Below are 22,026 nucleotides of genomic sequence, written 5' to 3' on the forward strand. Positions count from 1 at the left end.
GAGCAACTAAGCCTGCGAGCCACAACTACTGAGCCCGCATGCTGCAACTACTGAAGCCTGCATGCCTAGAGCCCATGCTCCGCAACAGGAGAGGCCACCACAATGAGAAGCCCATGCACCTCAACGAAGAGTAGCCCCTGCTCGCCGCAACTAGAGAGAGCCCACGCGTAGCAACAAAGACCCAACACAGCCAAAAATAAATAAGTTAAATAAATAAATTGTTTTAAAGAAGAATTTGTGTTCTAAGTGCAGCAGGAAGCTATTGAATTCTGAGTAGCAGGATGACATGTCTGATTTACTTTTAAAAATGGGTTTGGCCACTAGGAAAAGAGGAAGAGAAGACGGTGAGAGTTAGGACTTTGTTGCCGTGGACTTGTCCAGCTAAGAAATATAAATGTCTTGGGCTGGGATGGTGGCATTGGTGAGGGAGGGAAGTGGAGAGAGTGGAAACATCTTTTCAAAGTCTAACCAACAGGATTTTCTAATGGATGGTACGTGGGATATGAGGGTAAGGGAAGCATCAAGGCATTATTTATCAAGAATTTTGTTTTGAGGAACCAAGTGGATGGAGATGCCATTTGCTGAAGGGGGGAACACTTGGTGAGGAATCTGCTTCAGGGGAGGAGGGAGATGAGAAGTTGAATTTTCGTGCCTGTGGTGTGGTTCAGAAAAGCCTTTGTTTTTCCTACAGTGGGAATAGAGCAGCCTTATTTAGGAGAAAAGACCAGTGATGGGAAGAAGGGAAAACCTGCACTGATGTTCCCATGGCTACCTGAGCAGTCTCATTTCATTTTGCTGCTCACATATCTCAGCTGACTTATTGTAGAGGAAACCTTATCAATTACCTCTCTCAATTAATACTTGCAAATGTGAGATGGCATAGATCTTCTGAGGAGGGAGAGTATCATTTTGTTTCTATTATGTTTATATTGAATGGAAGTTTTCCATGGGGAGACTTGGTGAACTGGTACATCATTGGTAGATAGTTAGAAAGTGGCATTAAGTAGCATGCCCTAAGAAGACATCAGGTCAGCTTTGTCAAGAGCTGAGAGATTGATTGATTAGTCAAAAGATAAATAGATAATAAAGAAAGAGTGATGATAGAGATGGATGGATGGATGGATGATAGATATAGATAGATAGATGATAGATAAATAGATACATAGATAGAGTTTTCTTAGCCCAGGGAAATGAGGAAGGTAAATGTAGATGAGAGAAACATGATTTCTAGACAGTCTTAGACACCTCTGAGAAATCTGTTTCTTTGAGAAAAATGAAAGACTGAGAAATCTGTTTCTTTGAAAAAAATGAAAGACTGTTGGCCTAACTTACAATCTTTGAGAGTTACATCAAAGTTAATCAATGGATCCACATTCAGTGAATGGTGTGTCCCAGCCTCGTGTGCAAAAGGAATTATTTAAGGGAGTTAATAAGAATACATAAAAGAAACAATGGTTTCAAAACGACCCTGTCTCCACTACCAGTAAAAGGTAGGGGCATAAGCAGGATGTAAGATGGAGGACACAGGGAAGAAGAAGGGTAATAAATTCATAACTTAATTATTCACTTAATATGGCTACGTATAGATTTCTTTCACAAACTCTAGATTTCTGTGAAAAACTAGCAAGAGAAAATTAAATATGTCCAGATAACCCTGAAGCTTTATTTGCAGCCACTTTGCTCTATTTTCTCTTTGATTCCAAATGACTTAAAATGTGGACATGTCCTCAGAAATTGAGTAATTTCTTTTTCAGGAAGCAGTGAATTTCAGTTGGTCAAATTGAAGTCATTTTCCATATTTATAAAGCACATATTCTGAAATGATTGGGGTAATTTTTATTTTTATACCACTATAGGAATTTCTATAAGATAAGATGTATTTAATATAGGAGAGGAAGGTGACAATATGGAGTTTCAGAAGCCCCTGGGACAATACGTCTCAGAATTTCATGTCTCGTTCTCTGGGTCTAAAATTGCAGCCAGGAGTTTCCCATTAATATGCCTCCAAGTAATCCAAGGATAACCCTTTGGAAAACCCTATCCTAAGATCACCCTGGGTGCTGTAAACCAGCTAGTTTATTCAAATTGGAACGGAAAGTTTCTAGAAACAAAACATTCTTGGAAAGTTCTAGGAAGTTCTTAGGTCCATCCAGGGGCCGATCTATTGCAATATAGTGCCTCTGTCTTCCTTAGTGGATCAGTAGATTGTGGTCACCTCTCAGCTGTTCTTCCAGGCTCATCACTTAGACCAGGCAATAGGATGGCACACCCTCTCCCTCTGGGAAGAGCTCAGAGAGTACTTGTCACAAGTACCTTCTCTCACATCACAACTCTCACCATTGCCTTTTCTCAGGAGCATTTAGTAGAGGACCTCTGATGTTTGACCTTCACCTCAAAGACACAAGGTTTCCCATACCTGTCTAGTGTCTTTTGGCAAGACTGTAATGGATGCTTTTATAAAGACTTACCAGCAGGAGCAGGAAATGATCACCAAACCCTAAAACATGATCATTTTCTGAGGTTGTTCCCTAAATAGTGCCCAGTGGGTGTGTAATGAGAGTAGCTTGATTTGCAAATATTCTTGTTTGCTCTTTTCTTGAGTAAAAGTTTCTAAAGGGCCAGGATTCATTTTACAGAAAACGCACCATGTGGAACGTTTGGAACATACAGGTTATTTGAAAGTTACCTTAGATATCACATGCTTATTAAGAATTTTTATGGTTCTTGAATTCTTTGAAATGTATTCCACACAATCTGTAGTGGATAAATGTCATTTTCTTTGGGATTTAAAAAGCACTTTGGAGTTCTGTAGAGTCTCTGGGTCACAATTAGGAATGACGATTTTCAGAATATGTTTCTACAAAGAATTCTGTTCATCTTCCAAAACTTTGCAAACTTAATACAAAGGGATGTATTACAAAGGGATGAACCTAATACAAAGGGATGTATTACAAAGGGATGAACTTAATACAAAGGAATATCTAGCAGTGATCCATGAAAGAAGACCAAAAAATTTAAATTATTATAGGGGCTCTAGAAAATATTGATATGGGATGAAATGAATTATCACATCCTTTTCAAAAGGTTCACCTGTAGCTGGTCAGTAGTTTCCATGCTATTAACTTGTATTGGCAGAAAATCAAAAAAGGGCCTAAATCTGTTTTTCCTATGTATAGTTTTCAAGTATACTTTATGCCTGCCCAAACTATACATTCTCTTAATTTTAAAATTAAAAAAAATACACCATTTTGGTGTATTTGACTTTTGACTTGTAGTCAACCCATTTGACTTGTAGTTAATTTGCAGTGATAGGAGCTGTTGAATCAAATGTGATGATAACATTTTTGTGTATTTATTTTAAGGCTGGAAATTGAATCCAGTTGTGGGTGCAGTGTACAGTCCCGAATTCTATGCAGGTAAAGAGTTTTCTCTTTGCATGATGTCTTCTTGGTCTTTTCTAAATGTGCTTTGCCTGCCCATAAAGAATGGGTTTATAAAATAATCTGAACTGATAAATTCCTATCCTGGCAAGTTTTGAATGATTTTTTTTAAGGCAAAACCAAAACTGTTTAAAAGCTTTTAAAAAATAAAGGGGAATCATGTAAGTTACATTGTGGCATAAGCATGGAGCCACGGCTCCTTGTGACATTTCACACTGATTTTGCCTCAAAAAAAGCACTGAGATTTTGTTCAAGAGATTTGAACAAATGGACAGCTGCTCATGCCTGTTTTCTTTCAATGTGCCTGAACGTGTTTTTCAGCCATACGTTTCCATTTGGAATTGCATTTTTTATTCCCTTGGCAAAGCAGAGAGTTGGCTTAATTATCCCAATAATGTGCCAGTGTTTTGGAATTGCAAAGAGAAGGATAATTTAGAAAACTAGGAAAGCTAAGTCGTCCTTCTTTTTCCATTAATCAATTTCCTTTAGCAATTCCCTTTCTCTCTGCTTTGCCTTCAAGGGTATATAGCTTTCTCCTCATCCCTTCCCAGCCACCCAACTGCCACTCAAATCCACTGTCCCAGAAAACTTGGTCGTCAGATTTGGGGAGAGAGTAACTCAGAAGCAACAGCAGCTGAGATTTTTTTGCTCAGCATAACCTGTTACTTCTACCTGTTGCTTCCCTGCTCATGAACAAGGCTGCGCTGAACACCTGAGAACCTTAGTAGATTTGTCACATTGATGTTGAAAAGAAGTCTTGCTTTGATGTGGCCCTTGCTTTTTAATAAGGAGAAATCAATGACCCGTTGGTTTAGATCCACTCATTTTGTAATCTCTTGATGGTAAGTCACACCCCTTGCTTTGTCTCTTCTGAGATGCCCTACGTCAATCATCTTCCCGAAACTAAACATTGACCCTAGTGGATGACAAAGGAACATAGGAAACTTAGACAGCTACTCTAGCACAAAAACCAACTTGATTTTAATAGATGGTAAACCTTGGAAGGCCCAGTGTGATAGCTGAGTTCTGGATTTTAGGTAGGCAATATTTGTAGTTGTTCTTCATGTGTGAATTTTATTACAAGCCTGGGTTACGACCAGGGATTCTAATAGTGAAGTAGTTGTGTTGACTCTTATTGGGGAGGCAAGACCTAGCTATAAGGCTTTCCATGGCTATGTGGTGGGGTCCACTTCCTGAGGGGACACATAGAGTGAGGAACGTGGGCATTACTATCAGGCAGCCCAGGATGGAATCCTCGTTTCTCTACTTGCCAGCTGTGTGATTCTAGGCGAGTTACTTAACCTCTCTGTGCCTCAGCGTCTTCATCTGTTACATGGGAGATGATAGTAGTAACAAACGCACAGGTGTTTATAAGAATTACATGGGTTAATATCTGAAGAGTGTTTGGTGCATAGCAGCACCATATAAATGTCGAGGAAATAGAAATAAATAAGTTAATGTTCCACCTCTCTGCCATAAGGGGAAAGTTAACTGAGAGCTGATTCTGCTGAATTCTGAGTGTACCACTAGACTAAAAGATTCTCTTTTAATTCATGAGAGGACTAGTCCTTCAGTGCTCAGCTTATCAATTCAGGGGGCACAGATATTGCTGGGATACATCTTTGTCCAAAGCTTCAGAGAAATGAAATCCCCCAAAAGGGCAAGGAGGAAGTTGGAAAGCAGCTTCTGTGTATCTGCTGGCAGTGCTGGGTGAAATGGAGTCTGGAATAAAGAGGTGGCAGATTCTGCCTGTGTGTGTGTGTGTGTGTGTGTGTGTGTCCGTGTCTGTGCACGTGCCTATGTGCATGTTTTTTCTCCCCCAAAATAATGGGATCAAGAGCAAGAAGCAAGAAACCATTCAATGAGGAGGTAGGGTATAATGTACGAATTGTGACAGAGAGAGGAAAGTACATTTTTCCAGCCCTACGCAATGTAGTTGCTGGTCGCCTTTGGCTCAAGCAACCAGGAAAACACCAAATATCTACTTTCCAGTGATTTCAAACCTCTGTGCATATCTGTGGGTGTTTAAGAGGCCATTAAGACAGAAGAAACAATTCAGAATGACTTAAACGTACGAGAATACATGAATCTGCATAACTTTTAGAACATTAGAGCAGCCATTCAGATGAGCCCTGGGCCCAGCCTCAAAAGTTAGATCATTGGGGCTTCCCTGGTGGCGCAGTGGTTGAGAGTCCGCCTGCCGATGCAGGGGATGTGGGTTCGTGACCCGGTCTGGGAAGATCCCACATGCCGCGGAGCGGCTGGTCCCGTGAGCCATGGCCGCTGAGCCTGCGCGTCCGGAGCCTGTGCTCCGCAACGGGAGAGGCCACAGCAGTGAGAGGCCCGCCTACCACAAAAAAAAAAAAAAAAAAAAAATCATTGGACTATGGGGAAAAAATAAGTTGTAATAAGGGTTACTCTTGATTGAGTACTTTTATGGTCAGGCACTGTTCTAAGCACTTTACCTAAATTAATGTGTTTGAATCCTCATGGCAGTTTTCCAAATGTGGAAACTAAGGTACAAAGGGTTTGCATCACAGGGCTAAGATTTCACAGCTGGTAAAAAGCCAGCTAAAATCAAGAGCCTGTATTCTTTGCAACCAGGTTACTTTGCTTTATTTTTTATGAATGTTAAAAGTCATCATTCTTATTGACTGTGCCCTCTGATAGTAGATCACGCTACTGCTCTCTCCAAATCAGTCAAATTAAAGAAGAGAAGTAAGATAATAATTTTGGATTATTCCAAATACCACAGTATTCACACATATTAACTGCTTATGCCAGGGGAAGCTTTCAGGAGCCCGGACAACCAAATAATTATTTCTATGAGCAGCTTCAGTAAACTTAAATCTAAAAAAAAAGGGGGGGGGATGAGGGGGCACGGAGAAGTAAATGTTACTTGAGAAATGTGAATATTTGTGTTTGGTGTTGCCAATATCTGGGCTATCGTTGATAATCAGAGGCTTTCTCTTTTAGCCTGTATGTTTGTCTATGTAGGTAGACAGAGCTCATGATATTCAGAAATGTGGGGAAATGTTGCTGCAGATCCAACACTCCAGAACAATTCCTTTTAAATACTTGAAGACCCATAAACACTGAGAATCCTGCTAGCTTAAATCTAAAATTTCAGGCACCTGTATCTGTGGAATGCATATATGCAAAACAGAGCTGTAGAATGTATTCATTTCCATAACCAGGTATAATGCCTCATGTTATCCATTTAAATACCCATGACTAAGAATCTAGGGGGCATTTTAAATTTCCCCAACTACAAACATAGTCTGGATTTATCTTGGAATTTTGAATGTGCCCCAGAGCTGAAATGAAGACCTTGTCATTGATTTGCTGTGGGTATTTCACAGGTCAGCCCTGTATCTGCCTGACACAGAGAGCCAGCCTTATTTTATTAGTCATTTCTATATATAAGACTTCGTGTTAATGACAAAGATCACAATATTTCCATAGTATAATTATTGATTTTATGAAGCTTATGCAGAATTAACAACCCAGCCTCCAATTGTCTCTCAGAATGGGGCATGAAAAGTGCACATATTTTGTAAATTAAAATCAATATTTTCAATTTCTCCTAAAGGTAATTTTCCTAATTTAGTGGACTTTTCCCCTAACATTTATTTTCCCTTTAATTATAAAATGGCAGGTTATCGATTTTCGTCTGTAACCTCTTGACGCCCGGAGTGTGTTTTTATTGCTCACGCAGGGTGGGGGTGGGGAGAGCAGTTATACCTCTTAATGAGGATCTTTAATTACTAGCTGAACAGTATTAATTTGCTTTGATAAATTATGACATGCACTCTCCCTCACACACGTTCTAAGAGAAGCATTTAGAAAGCTGTTAGGAAAGGTCTTTCATTGGGGGTGGTTTTTCTGAACTCTCATCAAGTTTTATACCTGCAAGAACTCTTTTAAATGCTTATCCAATACCAGTTTCCAGAAGCAGATACACCTAAATCAGCATATTCCATGAACATACATAAATCTCCTCCAAAGACAAGTGGGTGTTTTCCTATAAAGCTAAGCAGAGCATTGATTATTTTTCCTAAGCTTAATCATCTTCAGACTCCTTGAGGCTTATTCTCATGACAAATGATTGATAAGTCAATACAAAAAAATGCCCAGGTGAGTTTCAAAGACTAGCCAGCATGTACGGGCATGCCATTTTAGAGTCAAAATAAAACTGAAGGCACTAAGTAGAAGTAAAATGTCTGCAAATATCTGTTCCCAGTAGAATTTCTCAGGTTATTTTGTGTAATTAAAAATAGGGTTTTTAGGAATCCCGCTGCGGAGGCCTCAACAGGGATTCTTAGAGTTTCCTGTCATTCTGAGAAGTCCCCTTTGCCATCTAAAGAAAGGTTTTTTTTTTAAAAAAAGTGATATTCTTAAGGGATAATCATGATAGCTAGCCAACAAAACTGCTGGTTGAAAGCACCTTTAATCTTCATACATGAGTAAAACAAAATAAAAATAAATAACAGAAGGCTATACACAATTGTCAACATGGTCCTGACAAATGGCAAAGTCATCCGTTTCTCACTTGCTGTGGTAAGATGGCTGCAAAGCTCACGTACACTGTATATCATATCTGCCGACTCATTTCTGTGATTAAATATTCCATCAGTGGGGCTATAAGGCAGCAAAGCTTCACAAGATTCGTAAGAGGCACCACTTGAACGCACATAACTCACTTCCGTGGATAGGGAGCTCCCCGCCTGCAAAGGAAAATTGGAATTGAGTTAAATTACTCCACGAGCTGTGATCAATAGGGAGAGGAAAAGATCTTCCAATGCAATGCAGATCTAAAATAGAGTAAGGTCCTGATGACTAGAAATACACAATTAAACTCAAAAGGAGAGAGATGCAGAGTCAATCGACTTGGAAACCTTGAAGATGACAGTGAACAATAGTCTTGGTGACACTATTATTATTAGTGGGCTTTTGCGGGGGAGGAAAGAAGGGGTTCCTGAGTGGATCCTCCTTCTGAAAATAAATATTTCTGCTTTGTGGGGAGTGAAACAAAATGACGGGTGCTAAAAGAAGGGCATACCTATCTGCAAAGTCACACTTGAAAAGTGGCCAGGTCTTGAAACTAGGTTATCCTGGGGTTACAGGGAGGATCAGATAAAATAATGAGTGTAAAAGATCTTCATAGACTGTAAAGTAAGATAAAAATATAAGAGATTAGTGTGATCGCTGAAGTCACCTGGATTGATTGTGTCCACGTTGGCACAAGCCTGGCCACGGATCGCATGACTTGATGCCAGGCTAGGGGATGAGAAAGTGGATTGGGATCTCAATATAAAGGTTAAAAATGAAGAGGATGGATGTAGTGCTCTGTGATTGCGTAGCTCGAAAGGGCAGGTATATTTGACCTTGGATTACCGGGACAAAGGTATTGGTTTTCTATGGGCTCTTGGCCACTGTGAACCATGATTCATCTAAGAATTGGGTCAGAAGTAGGTAAATGTAGGTCTCCTCCCCCCACTTCACTTGGTTGAGTCCATCACAGTTCAGAGAATGACTTTTAGCCACACTTTTGGATGGACTTCTTTCCATTTCCTTTCCTGCAATCTGGATACAAGAGCATCTGAAAAAATGTAAAATTTGTCCAGAACCTGGGATAACCTGACCTAAGTTGCTTTTCTTTTATTGGTCACAGTCCTAGACTTTGGATTGGGCTTGGGGTGATCTGCCAAAAGACTGGGTACAAAGCACGCCCCGTTTTGGGTGACTGCCTTAGCATCCTGAAAGAGTATAAGGTGGGTTGGAAAGGCACCTGCCACCACCCAGAGCCCCTCCAAGCAGCAATATTCAGGTGTTCCTCATGGCTCTAAAGTTGCGCATATCCACCCAGAGGACCAGCCTCGCCTGGACTCAGAGCCAGGGCAGTGAGGAGCTGCTTCTTGTGAACAAATGACCTTTGGCTCGGTGATGTTGTGTATAATTTACACATCTGCCAGATTCCAGTGCAGTGCACTTCAGTGAACTGGAACGGAAGAGTCCAGATTTAAGTCCCCGAGCAAAGGATTTTCAGCCTGGAAATGTTCCACTTCAAAGAGTTTATCTCGTACATCTGTTTACTTTTGCCTCCCCTTTTGGTGGCAATTCACTTTGCTGCTTCTCTCTCCTCCCTGCATCTGTCTTAATGGATTTCACTCCATCCCTGCCCACATTTGGCCTTAATTTTTATCTGCGTCCTTCCCTGTCCTACAGAGGGAATGCAGCTCGGCTTTGATGGAGCCTGTGGGGATCTTCAAACAGGATCGGCACTCGCTTATGTGCTGAAAACTGCATTTCCTAAATAAATGAGTCCCCATTCTATTGCATGGAAAGGCTATAGCAAGGTGAGCTTGCCCCAAAGCAGGGAGTGACAGGATGGTCCTTGTAGGAGAAGCCCCACCACTAGGCTGTGGAGGAAGATGAGGTTCGGGTATCCGGCTCTGGATAAATTTCATAGGGAAAGTTCTAGGTTGCCCTCATCAATATACTCAGCAACTCAAACCATCAGCAACATAAGCCGATTCTGGGCGCTTAATCTGTGCCAGGCACTGTGCTAAACTCTGCATCTCCTCCAATTCTAATAAAAATGTTACAGCATTATCTTCTTTGTAGAAATTATGAAACCAAGGTTTTTGTGGAGAGTTTATCTCATTTCCTAAATCACAGAACTAGTTTGTGAAGCATCTGTATATTATATAGAGGTCTTTTTTCTAACCACAAAGCCCATATTTCTCACCACCTTCCGATGCAGCTTCCTCAGTAGTAGATGAGGGCACCCCCTCTATGCCTTCCACTCATTAGGTCATAGAATATAATGACAATTAGTCAGAGTATCTTTGCATTTAATATTATTGGCTGCATGCCCAACCCCCATGATGGGATGTTTACATATGTTTACAGAGATTGCAGCTTTGCAGGATGAGTGTCATTTTCTTCCTTTTGCAGATAAAGTAGAAATCCAGTGAAGTGGAGTTGCCCAAGGTTGCTTACTTCAAAGGTTAAAGAGCTGATTCAAACCCCTATCTTTGTATATCTTATTACAAAGCCAATTCCTTTCCCTGCAAGTTACCTCCCATATGTTACTAAATGCAAGCTCCTGTGCCTGAGGCACCGTGAGGCCAAACAATACTGAAACGTCAGAGTTTGGAGCCGAGACAGGCTTATTATATAAAGAACCATGGGAGGAGACAGGTGGCTCTTGCCCCCAAACCCGCAAACTCCTTGAAGGGTTTCAGCAAAGTATTTTTAAAGGCAAGGCGAAGGAGGGGCCAGGTTGGTTGTTGCACACTTCTTGGTGTCGGAATCCTTTGTGCACATAGCTCAGGTCACGATGTTCCTATAAACCTCCAACAAAACAAATGTTACTCTCTGTTCTGCAACTTTATAAGAATGGAAAAGTGTTGTGCTCTTAAAGGTCAGAGCCTTGAGAACAGCTATGCTGTCTATTTCAGGCTATAGGCAACATTCTTAACTGGAAGCAAAAGCAAAAGGATACAAAGGTTAAAGTAAAAGAAGCAGGTCTAATGTGGAGTCAGATTTGTTCTTCCCTATTACACAGACATGCTTTAGTTAATCCAGTATTTTGGATTGATGGTTCTTAACTGGGAGTGATTTTGCCTCCCAAAGGAATCAGGCAATTTCTGGAGACAATTTTCACTGTTACATCTGGGGGGAGGGGTGTTCACTACTGGCCTCTAGAGGGTGGGGCTAAGGATGCTGCAAAATATCCTGCAGTGCCCCCGACGGGCCCCACACAAAGAATGATCTGGCCTAAAATTCTGACAGTGCTGAGATTGAAAAACCCGGTCCTAATAGAAGCACATGAGTAAAGATGTGACCTATGCACCAGATATCTTAAAAATTCTCATGCCCTGCTGATGGCTACTGTTAAAGATGTCCAAGCAGCTGTAGTTATTGATGGCAATCAAAGAATGAAAGAGAGACATTTGCCCAAATGTTTCCTCTTCTGGGCATTCCTTTATGATTTTTGACTCCAGAGGGAAAAGCATAGTTTGATTTATGCTGCAGAGCTGGCTGGCTTGGTTAGACATACTCACAGGATGCAGAAAGGCTGATACACTCACAATTCCAATTTATTGCAACAAAAGGCTACAGATTGAAAATTGGCAAAGGGAAGGAGCACCTGGGAGGAAGCCCAGAGGAAACCAGGCGCAAGCTCCTGGGTGTGCTCTCCCTGTAGAGTCACAGGAGGTGCTTCATTTTCCCAGCAAAGATGTGTGACACCACGTGCAAAGTGTCGCCAGTCAGGGAAGCTCACCTGAGCCTTGGCGTCAAGTTTTTTGGGGGGAGTTGGTCACGTAGACCTGGAGCACCCATGACTGACCTCAACTACTCAAACCTTAGCCCAAAGAGCAAAAATAAGTACTCACCATAAATCACATTGCTTCCATAAACAATCTTATCAAACTGGTACTGTGTAGCCCAAGGCCACAGGCATCCAAAAACAATCTCATCAGCTAGAATATTCCAAGGGCTCAGAACTCATCTCCCAGGAGCTGACCAGTCCTAAAGACAAGCCTTTGGGGGGAGATGCACAAGGTTTGAGCAGGCCGGGCTTGCTGAGTTAACCCTTTCCTGCACAACATTAAAAAAAAGAAAATGGAGTTGGCAAGCTCAGAACATATCACAAGAGTGATCATGATGGAAGTGGTGAGGATGAGGCTAGTGATATAAGATAAGACGTACTACTGTGTTTGTTGATTCTAGGAGAAAAGATGAAGCTGAATTTAGTTATGAAAGAGGAAGGAATGAGTGGCTTTTTCACTTAGAGCAGGGGTCTGCAAACTTTTTCAGTAAAGGGCCAGTTAGTCAATACTTTCAGCTTTATGAGCCATATAGTCTCTGCCACAGCTACTCAGCTCTGCCCTTCTAGTGCAAAAGTAACCATAGATAATACATAAAGGAATAGGCATAGATGTGTTCCAATAAAACTTTATTTAAAAACACAGACATTTACATTTCATGTAATTTTCATGTGTCATGAAATAGTCATCTTCCTCTCCCCACCAACCAGCTATGTAAAACTGTGAAAGCCTTGGCCCCTACTTTGCTGACCCCGGCTGTAGATTCCAGATTTAATAAACACAAAGCTTATGCCCTGGGGAGGTGTTTTGGTTTTGGTTTGGGTTTTTTAGCATTGCATTTTGGTAGCAATTACACGATACTGCATGAACCCATGGTTAGCTGGCTGTCACTCAGTTATATGATGTCCATCAAGGAAGGGCCAAAGAGAGAGGCTGTGTATGAATTCACACATACCACTGGCTTCCATTAATTCATCCTTTAGCTCAGAGTTACAGCACTGAGGACCTGGGAAGCGCCAGGCACTGTGGTAGGCTCTGGGGTAGCAGCCCTTCCCTCCAGAATTTGGCAGGGCAGTAAAGGATGCACACAAATAAACTCAGGGTATAATAAATGATGATACCTCCTGGACCACTGGAAAATAACCACTCTCTCTGCATTAAAAGGGGTGCCATAAATTGGGTCTGGAAGGATAAGTTAGAGTTTGCCAGCCAGGAAGGCAGAGAGAAGATCATTGTAGGGGTAAATAAGGAGAAGTTTGGTAGCGTCCAAAGGAGTTTCTCAACCTTATCTTCAGAATCCATTAAGAAAAATTAAAACAGAATTAAAAATAAATACAAGTACTTGATGTTCATCTGAGATGGGAATTTCTGAGGCAAAATCAGTTTTCTCCAAAGACTGAGAAATATTGACTGAGATCAGAAAGAACCTTCTAGTAGAGAAAAGTTGCTAAAGACCTGATAATACCATAAAAAGGAATCTGGATTCTGGAATTTATCCGTTGAGTGGTTGACAACCATTGAAAGCTCTGATTAAATAAATGAAATAATAATAAAAAAAATAAGAACACAGTGATGAATTAGGACCCAGACCTACATTCGCAACAAATCGGAATCTTATCATGAACAATATATGTGGGTTAAGCCCTGAAAGATGTAAGACCACATCGGTGACTGGTCACCAATCCCAGAGACTGGGTTCTTGACAGACCCCAGGATTACCAAATGGTGCCCAACAACGAGAGCTATTATACAATGTGTCTCCTACTTTTGTCCAAAACTTTTCTGAGGAAAGCAGATTACCAGAGATTTTTTAAATGAGGTGGGTTCATTTTTCTCTTTATGTTTTAACTTGAGTTACATTCTATCATAAACCATTTCGTTTTGAAGATTTTTTGCTTTCCACTTTCAGCGTTCTTTTCAAAATTTATGGTTCACTGTTATTAGCCCAGCCAATTAAGTTGTTGTGTAAATAGAGACAAATTGGCTCAATAGTGTTTAATATACTTTACGTTAATAATACGTAGATACTCATTCTCCAAGTATAAAACGAAGCTGTCCCCTTTTCTTTTAAAAAATTTAGTGTTGAAGAACCAACACACAAATCTCAAAATCCTAGTTAGATTAACTACACTGATGACAGTTAATGCATTTCTAGAACTTCTATGAAACTGTTACAACCCATTACAGTCAAAATATTGGTTTATGAAAAATTAATAAAGCCAATGGAAAATGGAATCCAGCATTAGCTATTAACACCAAAAGAATCAGCCAGAATTAATTATGCTGCATGCTACATTCTAATGAGTTTTTCATTAAACTGTATACCATTATGGAAACTAAACAAGGATTACTCAAAGAATAATGCCAACGGCTGTTATTTTTTTAGGGGATTAAATTAGTTACTGGGTTATACATTTAAAACTGACACAGAGGTTAATTGCTGTACACTCATCATTGTGTTAAAGTCAGTATCATTTTAAAAACACGAACACCCCGATATCATTGATATTTCCTTTGGAAAAAATATAAATCCGTTTGTATGCTTCTAGTGTTTGTTTGATATACATATGGTATTGTAAACACTGAAACCCTCTATATTAGTTCTCTGTCATTTTCGAAAACAATTTTCACCAGGTGAAATAGTCTATACTTGCTTTCAGCCCATTGCTCTGTGTGTGTGTGTGTGTGTGTGTGTGTGTGAAAGAGAGAGATTTAGGAGTATCTTTAAATAAATGTACCTGATTATTTTTTGAGAGATTCAGAGTTGAAATATAGTATTTTCTACTCTCACCAAAAGAATAAGTTCAGGATTTTAAACCTAATCTAGGATAAGAAGGAAACTCAAGATGAATCTCTACAGCCATCCCACAAATATACCCAGATCCTCCTAAAATCCAGTTCTGTAATAGTAAGTGAAATATAAGAGGGGGCCACTAGGGAGGGCTTTCTGGAAGGCTTTTTGGACTCTTGTAGCATCATAGAAGCTCTTGCACCTGGAGGATGAGAGGCAGAGAGGGAGGAAGTCCATCTGAGTTCTTTGCAGAGACTTGTAAACTCCACTGTTTTCAGCCAAAGCACAATTTGTAATTTTTTTTTCTCCTGAGCAGAGATTGCACACTAAAATATCTTTAGGAGGAGGTTGTGAGATCAGTAAGTGAAATGTGCAAATTGGAAGGGACATATCTCAGTTATAGCAGGAGCAGCTTCTCCCCATCACTTTGAGTGGCTCTGCCAGGCAGGAATACTAGCCCAAACCAATGCGGCCCCATCTCCTGATTCCTCAAGAGAAGCCAGACATATGTCTTGTAACATTAAAACTCCCAAATTTAAATGTTTGCAATTATTTCCCAATCTTAAGGTGTTTTCCATTAATTCTATTATGTTTAGCATTATGTACAGTACATTAGTTAGCAATGGGCTACTCCTTTCTTAAAAAAAAAAAAGACAAAAACAAAAACAAGAGAACAAAAAAAGTCCCCAACGGGCCATATTTTGAGATTCCAAATAATAATAATAATTACTATTTCCATTATTACTATTACTGAGATCACTTATTGATTAGCTACTATTTACCAAACGCTTTCATGTAATAGTTTTAATCCTTACAACAATACTTAATGAAACTGATAGTTTTGCCCCTATTTTACAGATGTGAAAACCGAGGCTCGAGGATATTAAATGATGAGGTCAAGAACACTTAGCGAGGCTAGCAAAAACTAAGTTTAAAAGTTTCCAAAGCCCATGCTTTTCCAACTACATTATCCAAGCTTAAGGGTTCACTATTTCTCCTCCATGTTTTCTTCCCCCACGTCTTATTTCTACCTTGCAAGTGGGATTTTTCTTATCTACAGAAGATACATCCTGCCCAGAGGCTTCCTTGGTTGGATTTAAAACCCTATTGCAGATTCTTAAAGGTGATCAGGAGCTTGTAGCTAACATCTTTAGCCTGACAGAGTCAGGTGTTTTCAGCCAGAAGATGACTGCAGAATCTTTAGACACGGTTTTGTTGGAAAGGTGTTGGTGGATATTTATCATTCCAAGGTTGGAGGAGATGTTTCATCAACTCAGGACCAAGTATCACCATTGATAGGCTTCATGAGAGAGTCTGAGCTTTGGAGTCATGTGAAGCTGGCTCAGATTTCAGTTTTGTCTCATAGTTTTGTCTCTCTCAGCTTTAGTTTCCTTGTGGATTTAATAAGAAAAAAAGTTATAGTGCTTGTAGAACATACTCAGTCCAGAACCAGAAACTCAACAGCATCTTAATTGTCAGTCTTATTAATATCACCTGTACTGAAGATTGTTTATATAGTCCCTACATAGGTATTTTACTGTTGTTGGTGGCCCTGGAATCCCCTGGGAGCTTATTAGAAATGTAGACTTTCAGGCCCCACCCCAAACCTGCTAGATCATAATCTACATTTTTAAAGGGTCCCCACCCATTGATTCAGTTCATATTAGCATTTGAGAAGCAAAGCTCTAGGATGGCCCTTATCTATATATTGACACCCATGACCCAGAAGGCCAAATGCCTTAGGAAATAAAATTTATTTGCATTGTTTTTGTTGTAACTGAATTGCTCTCCTTCCACAAATACCTTATGGGACCATATTTCTCCTTGTTCCATTGTCTTAAACCACAATGAATTAAAAAGAAATTTGGGACAAGTATTGAAAAAACATGTCTTCAAATTGTTTTTGGATGTTTGTTTTTTAAACAAAACTGAAATAAAATTAAAATTTTGACAAAGTATTGATAAAATGATACCCTCTGAAATTTTTAGTGACAGTTTCCTGGGGAGTGGCTAATGCTCTCCTGAGAGACAATTAGTAGTAGTATTGTTCCAAACAGAAAGTAGACGTTAGAACAAGGGTCCCCAAATGTATTCTGTAAGGTTCCAGGTAGCAAATATTTTAGTCTTTGAGGGCCATGCATTCTCTGTTGCAATTACTGAGCTCTGTTGTTGTAGCATAAAGCAGCCATAAATAATATGCAAGTGAATGAGTGTGGCTGTGTTCCAATAAAACTTTATTGATAGATACTGAAATTTGAATTTTATATAATTTTCACTTGTCACCAATATTATTCTTCTATTGATCTTTTTTTTCCTCAACCATATAAAAATGTAATCATTCTTAACTCATGGCCATACAAAAATGGTGGTAGGCCGGATTTCACCAGAAGACTGTAGTTTGCCTGCACCTGATTTAGAAGATTAGCCTTAAGTCCATGGGTCCAGGAATCTAGTTGGTTTATTTTGCATTCAGCACCACAATAGTTCTGTCTGTGTGATCTTGGGCAAGATCCTTAAACTCTCTCTGTCTCAGTATCCTCATCCATTAAGTAGATATAATAGTAGTACCTCTCTTACAGGGTTAAGAGTAGGGGATGATCCAAATTAAACATTGAGAGGGTTTGCGGGGCACTTAGCAGGTCTTCAGTAAGCAATTTTTGGAATTGTCGCTGTAACATTTGAGGATCCGATATATTTATTATCATATTGAGTCAATTAGCTATTTTCTTTAAAAGCCTCTAGTAGCCTAAATTTGGAGGCAGGAGCTTAAGGTAACAGTCGAGTCATTACATTTTTCAAACAATAAAGAATCAAGGAGAAAGTTCTACAGAGATCTGACGTACTGTCCTTGCAACTTTTTTCTGCAATTATGTCAAAATAAAACGTGGAAAGAAAAAAATGTGACGTGTTTCTTTCTAAATAGGAATATCAAAACTCACCAAATAAACTGGAAAGAGGGATTATGAACACCATAGACAGATTCACTCCAGGGCTCCTTTAAATATGGAAATCCCCTGGTGCAATTAAAACATGATTTGGTTTATAAGAATTAAATATACATGCAATATTTTCTGCAGCCTCTGTGCCTAAATGGAAATACCTCTGTACTTCAAATGCTCCCATAATCCTTCAGAGAAGCTCATCTTTCAGGCATGTATAAAAGCTTTAGGTATTAGCTGTGAAAATATTCTTACGTGGATTAGCTCAATGCTAGTCTGTTAAAAAATGCGTAACTGTAAAAGCCAAAATCATCAGGCTTTGGATGAATTTGTCAACTGGAAGCAGTAACTTCCATTGGCAGGGACCACATGGCAACCTCCCAGGTCTCTAAGTAGAACAGAAGTTTGATGCTTATATGATGCTTCATAGGGGACCCTCACGGTAGCTCCTCATTGATCCTCAAGGCAGAGTTCATGATAAGGTAGGACTACCACAACAAAGTACCATAGACTGTGTGTCTTCAACAACAAACATTTATTTTCTCACAGTTATGGAGGCTAGAAGTGTGAGATTAAGGAGTTGGCAGGGTTGATTTCTTCTGAGACCTTTCTCCTTGACTTGTAGACGGCCATCTTCTCCTTTTGTCTTCACATGGTCCTCCCTCAGTGTCTGTGTCCTAATTTCCTTTTCTTATGAGGACATCAGTTATAGGAATTAGTTTCTACCCTAATTTTACCTTAATTACCTCTTTAAAGATGCTATCTCCAAACACAGTCACGTCCTAAGGTACTGGGTGTAGGACTTAAATGTATGAATTTTGAGGGAACACCACTCAGCCCATAGAGTAGAGCAGGAGTGCCGTATGTCTTCTTCTGGATGGAAAACCAAGGGTGAGCTGTCTAGGATTATGTGATTAGTGTTTTGTGTGCCTTCTTCCCCAGCCTGCCTCCAGAGACTTTGACAGAATAGCTTGGACTAGAAGTGAGGTACGCTTTTTCGTTTGAAATGCTCCAAAGCAAAATTGGTCAAAGGACAAAAGGGGAAAGATCAAAAGTAAATAAATTCTACCTCTTTGCCTACAGAAGTAAACAGACCAGATATATTTAGCCATTTTCATTTTTCTTCTAAATCTGTGATGACCTAAGGGCTGGTTTACTCTGAGTGCATCTGCGGAGCAGCAGAATCACCCTGGGTTGCTGATGAAATGCAGATTTTCCACCCGCTGAGTTACACTTTTCAGGGCTGGGGCCTGGGAGGGTACAGCACTTCAGATTCTCCCAGGTGGTTCTTAAACTCTGGAGGCTTTGAAAACCTCTGATTTAAGGGTGGAAAGAACTCAGGGCATTGAGGTTTGGGGGACTGGCTCTTCTCCAGCGTTTCGCAAAGTATGGTCCCCAGACAACATGAGAACTTGTGAAAGATACAAGTTCCCAGGCTCCAGCCCAGACCTATGGAATCAGAAACACTGGCAATGGGGCGCAGCGTTCCGTGTTTAACCAACCCTCCAGGGGATTCTGGGGATGCAAGTGGTTGTGAGAACCCTGGGTGATACCACCCCTTTTCTTAAAGTACTGCTCCCACAAGAAAGAAGTCAGCGGGTTTCTGTTTCAGTGAAGTCTCCTTTTCTCCCCAGCTCACAGTTTTTTTTTTCAACCATAACCAGTATTTTCCTACTTTTATTCTAATCAAAAATAAAAAGCTTTAAAAATCATTCAGCAACCATAGAAGCAGGAAGGAGTCACTGAGAAAGTGAGCAAAGGTCGAGGAACACAGATAGCTGGTTTCTCACCTGGAATTTGCCTCTGATTGGTGATAAGCCTTTTCGTAAATGACATCGTTGTTCTGTGCCTCCTTTTTTTCCATCTATAAAAAAGGCCTAGGGCTTCCCTGGTGGCGCAGCGGTTGAGAGTCCGCCTGCCGATGCAGGGGGCACGGGTTCGTGCCCCGGTCCGGGAAGATCCCACATGCCGCGGAGCGGCTGGGCCCGTGAGCCATGGCCGCTGGGCCTGCATGTCCGGAGCCTGTGCTCCGCAATGGGAGAGGCCACAGCGGTGAGAGGCCCGCGTACCGCAAAAAAAAAAAAAAAAAAAAAAGCATATGGGGTTCAGCAGGTGTACCCCAGATCCACACAGTGGGCACACAGTAGGTCCCAATAGACGGCTGCTGAATGAATGAACTCATAGCCCCATCTTTCCCGAGCCGAGCACTGGAGACAGGAAGGCAGCTCTGTAATGGTCCCCTCTGGGACTTTTTCCCCTCAGCCCTCTTTCTAGAGTTACTAGGTATCGGGAGTGGGGGGTGGGAAATTTCCCCCTTCAACCCTCTTGAGTTCTTGTGGTTGGTCTAAAAATAAAATTGTCACAAGACAGATGAACAGGAGAAAAAAAGAAACAAATTTTAATACGTGTGCACAGAGGTCTCATAGAAATGGGACCTAAGAAGTGGCCAAAGCAGGCAGCTTTTATACTTTTTAGACAAAGAGACAATAAATGTGTGAGGAATTGACAGCACAAAGAAGCTTAGGCTTTGGAAAATGAATTAGTAAAGAGTCTAAACAGAGTTTGGTTTGAGCTTGGGGTAGTAAATTAAAGGAGTCACAAGATTTGTTGGTGCAGCTTCTCGGCCCAGAATTCCCCATCTCTGATGATAAGGGTGTCTTTCTACTTCCAGATGCTGGGAGGGCACCTTTCACCTGGGAGATTTATTTCCTGCTTTCAGGGAGGCAGAGAGAAGTTTCAGTATTCTTAAGTAACTTTAATTCAAACTAACCAATATGCCATTGAGGCACATTTTGGGGCAGCACGCCCTGGATCCCATCGTAGGACAAGTGACATCCGGAAAGCGGGACTCCAGCAATGATCTCTGTTTTCAAGTGACCCTGGACTAGCACATCTTAGATGTCTGTGGAGACACAGGGACCACGGGACACACACAGACCTCACAGGGCAGGTGCTCCTGAATTCCCATTGGCCCTTAGATGTTTTACAAAGCCTTGTTGTTGTTATGCTTTGGGTCTTTGTCTTTTGCATTTCAACAGAGATAAGAGCATCCTTCTCTAAATCTCCCAGCCCATCTTCATCTTGGAGCTAATGAAGCGAATCAGTCATTCCCAGTTGCTAGGCAATTGGAATGTTTCTTTGACTTTTTTTTTTTAATTCAGAAATTATAGGGAGGGCCTAGGCATTTCACTGGACTAGCTTGTAGCTCTGCCTATTTGGTATTAAAATGGAAGGGCAACCGTTGCAAAACAGCTTTTCTTTTCTTCCTTTAATGTTCTAATTTTGTTTCTTGAAAGTGTGACAGGGCTGCCTACCAGAATCCCTTCCCGTAGTTTCTCTCCTCAGTTGCTTCCTGACTCTGAGCCTAGGTCCCTGGACCCATGAGGACAGGACGATGAGTAAGACATGATTCTTTTTTTTTTTGCGGTACGCGGGCCTCTCACTGTTGTGGCCTCTCCCGTTGCGGAGCACAGGCTCCAGACGCGCAGGCTCAGCGGCCATGGCTCACAGGCCCAGCCACTCCGTGGCATGTGGGATCCTCCCGGACCGGGGCATGAACCCGTTTCCCCTGCATCGGCAGGCAGACTCTCAACTACTGCGCCACCAGGGAAGCCCAAGACATGATTCTTGACCTCTTGGAGTTCAGTGCCATGGGGAAGATACTCGTTAAATAGACCATTGCAACACAATCTAGAAAAGCAGAGGAGGGAAGCTGAACCTGGCCAGGTAGAGGCAAATAGACCCGGTCTCTAGGAGGAGGAGAAGCCAGAGCCCAGTGGAAAGGGAGGGGAATTATCTCAGGGGGAGAGGAAGGGATTCCTGGGAGAAGAACCACCCTGTGCAAAGGCCTGGAGGGGTGAAACTACACCCTTGTTCCAGTTCGTTTGAGTCCAAGTTCTTCACGGAAGGGTTGGCAGCACAGTAAAATAAAATGTCGTTAGTTTCCCCTTCCTGTCTGTGGTAGGAAACACCTCTGCTGGGCTTCTCTTTGCCCCTCCATGGGCCAGGAATGGCCCTCTACACAGTGGGGAGTCTCCAGGTGAGAAGGAAGAGTTGGGTTGCCCCATCTGAGGTATGGATCCTGGCTCACCCTCCCCCCGCTGGAGATGCCAAATCCAGCCCGAGGGCGGCCACGGGGACCCACATCTTGCCAGAATTTAGGATGCTGACAGTCATGGCACTCTGATTCGCAAGTGAGCGTGACAGGCTTTGGGAAAGGCTCTGATGATCCCAAGATCGTGGTCTGTCACATGGATCCCAGTGCCTGCAGCTGCAGATAGAGTCATCAACCTTCCAGGAAATGGATGACCAGGCTACTCAGGTTCCACTTAAACTGGATGAGTCAACCTTCAAAGAACCAGAAAAGAGGAGGAAACAAGTGTGAACTGTAGGCATGCAAATTCCCAGCTATAAACAAGGGACAGAAAGGTTGGTTGGGAAAAGCAGTGTTTTTAGCAAAGAAAATAGAAATGAAGAGGTCTTTAAAAACATAATAATTCAACCATATTCATTAATCC

The 22,026-nt window shown here is 41.3% G+C and overlaps 1 protein-coding gene across 10 annotated transcripts in view; it reads left to right on the plus strand.

The window, feature by feature from the left end:
• Positions 1 to 22,026, plus strand: part of RBFOX1 (RNA binding fox-1 homolog 1) — a 1,498,136-nt gene that overhangs the window by 1,389,172 nt on the left and 86,938 nt on the right. For all 10 annotated transcript variants that reach the window (XM_029222049.1, XM_029222042.1, XM_029222050.1 and 7 more), the window contains one exon: positions 3,363 to 3,416. In XM_029222049.1, coding sequence (XP_029077882.1) covers positions 3,363 to 3,416 — 54 coding nt within the window. The remainder of the gene's footprint in view (positions 1 to 3,362; positions 3,417 to 22,026) is intronic.

Source organism: Monodon monoceros, unplaced genomic scaffold (genome assembly GCF_005190385.1).
Source record: "Monodon monoceros isolate NGI ecotype Baffin Bay Population unplaced genomic scaffold, NGI_Narwhal_1 Super_Scaffold_13, whole genome shotgun sequence".
Lineage (NCBI taxonomy): Eukaryota > Metazoa > Chordata > Mammalia > Artiodactyla > Monodontidae > Monodon > Monodon monoceros.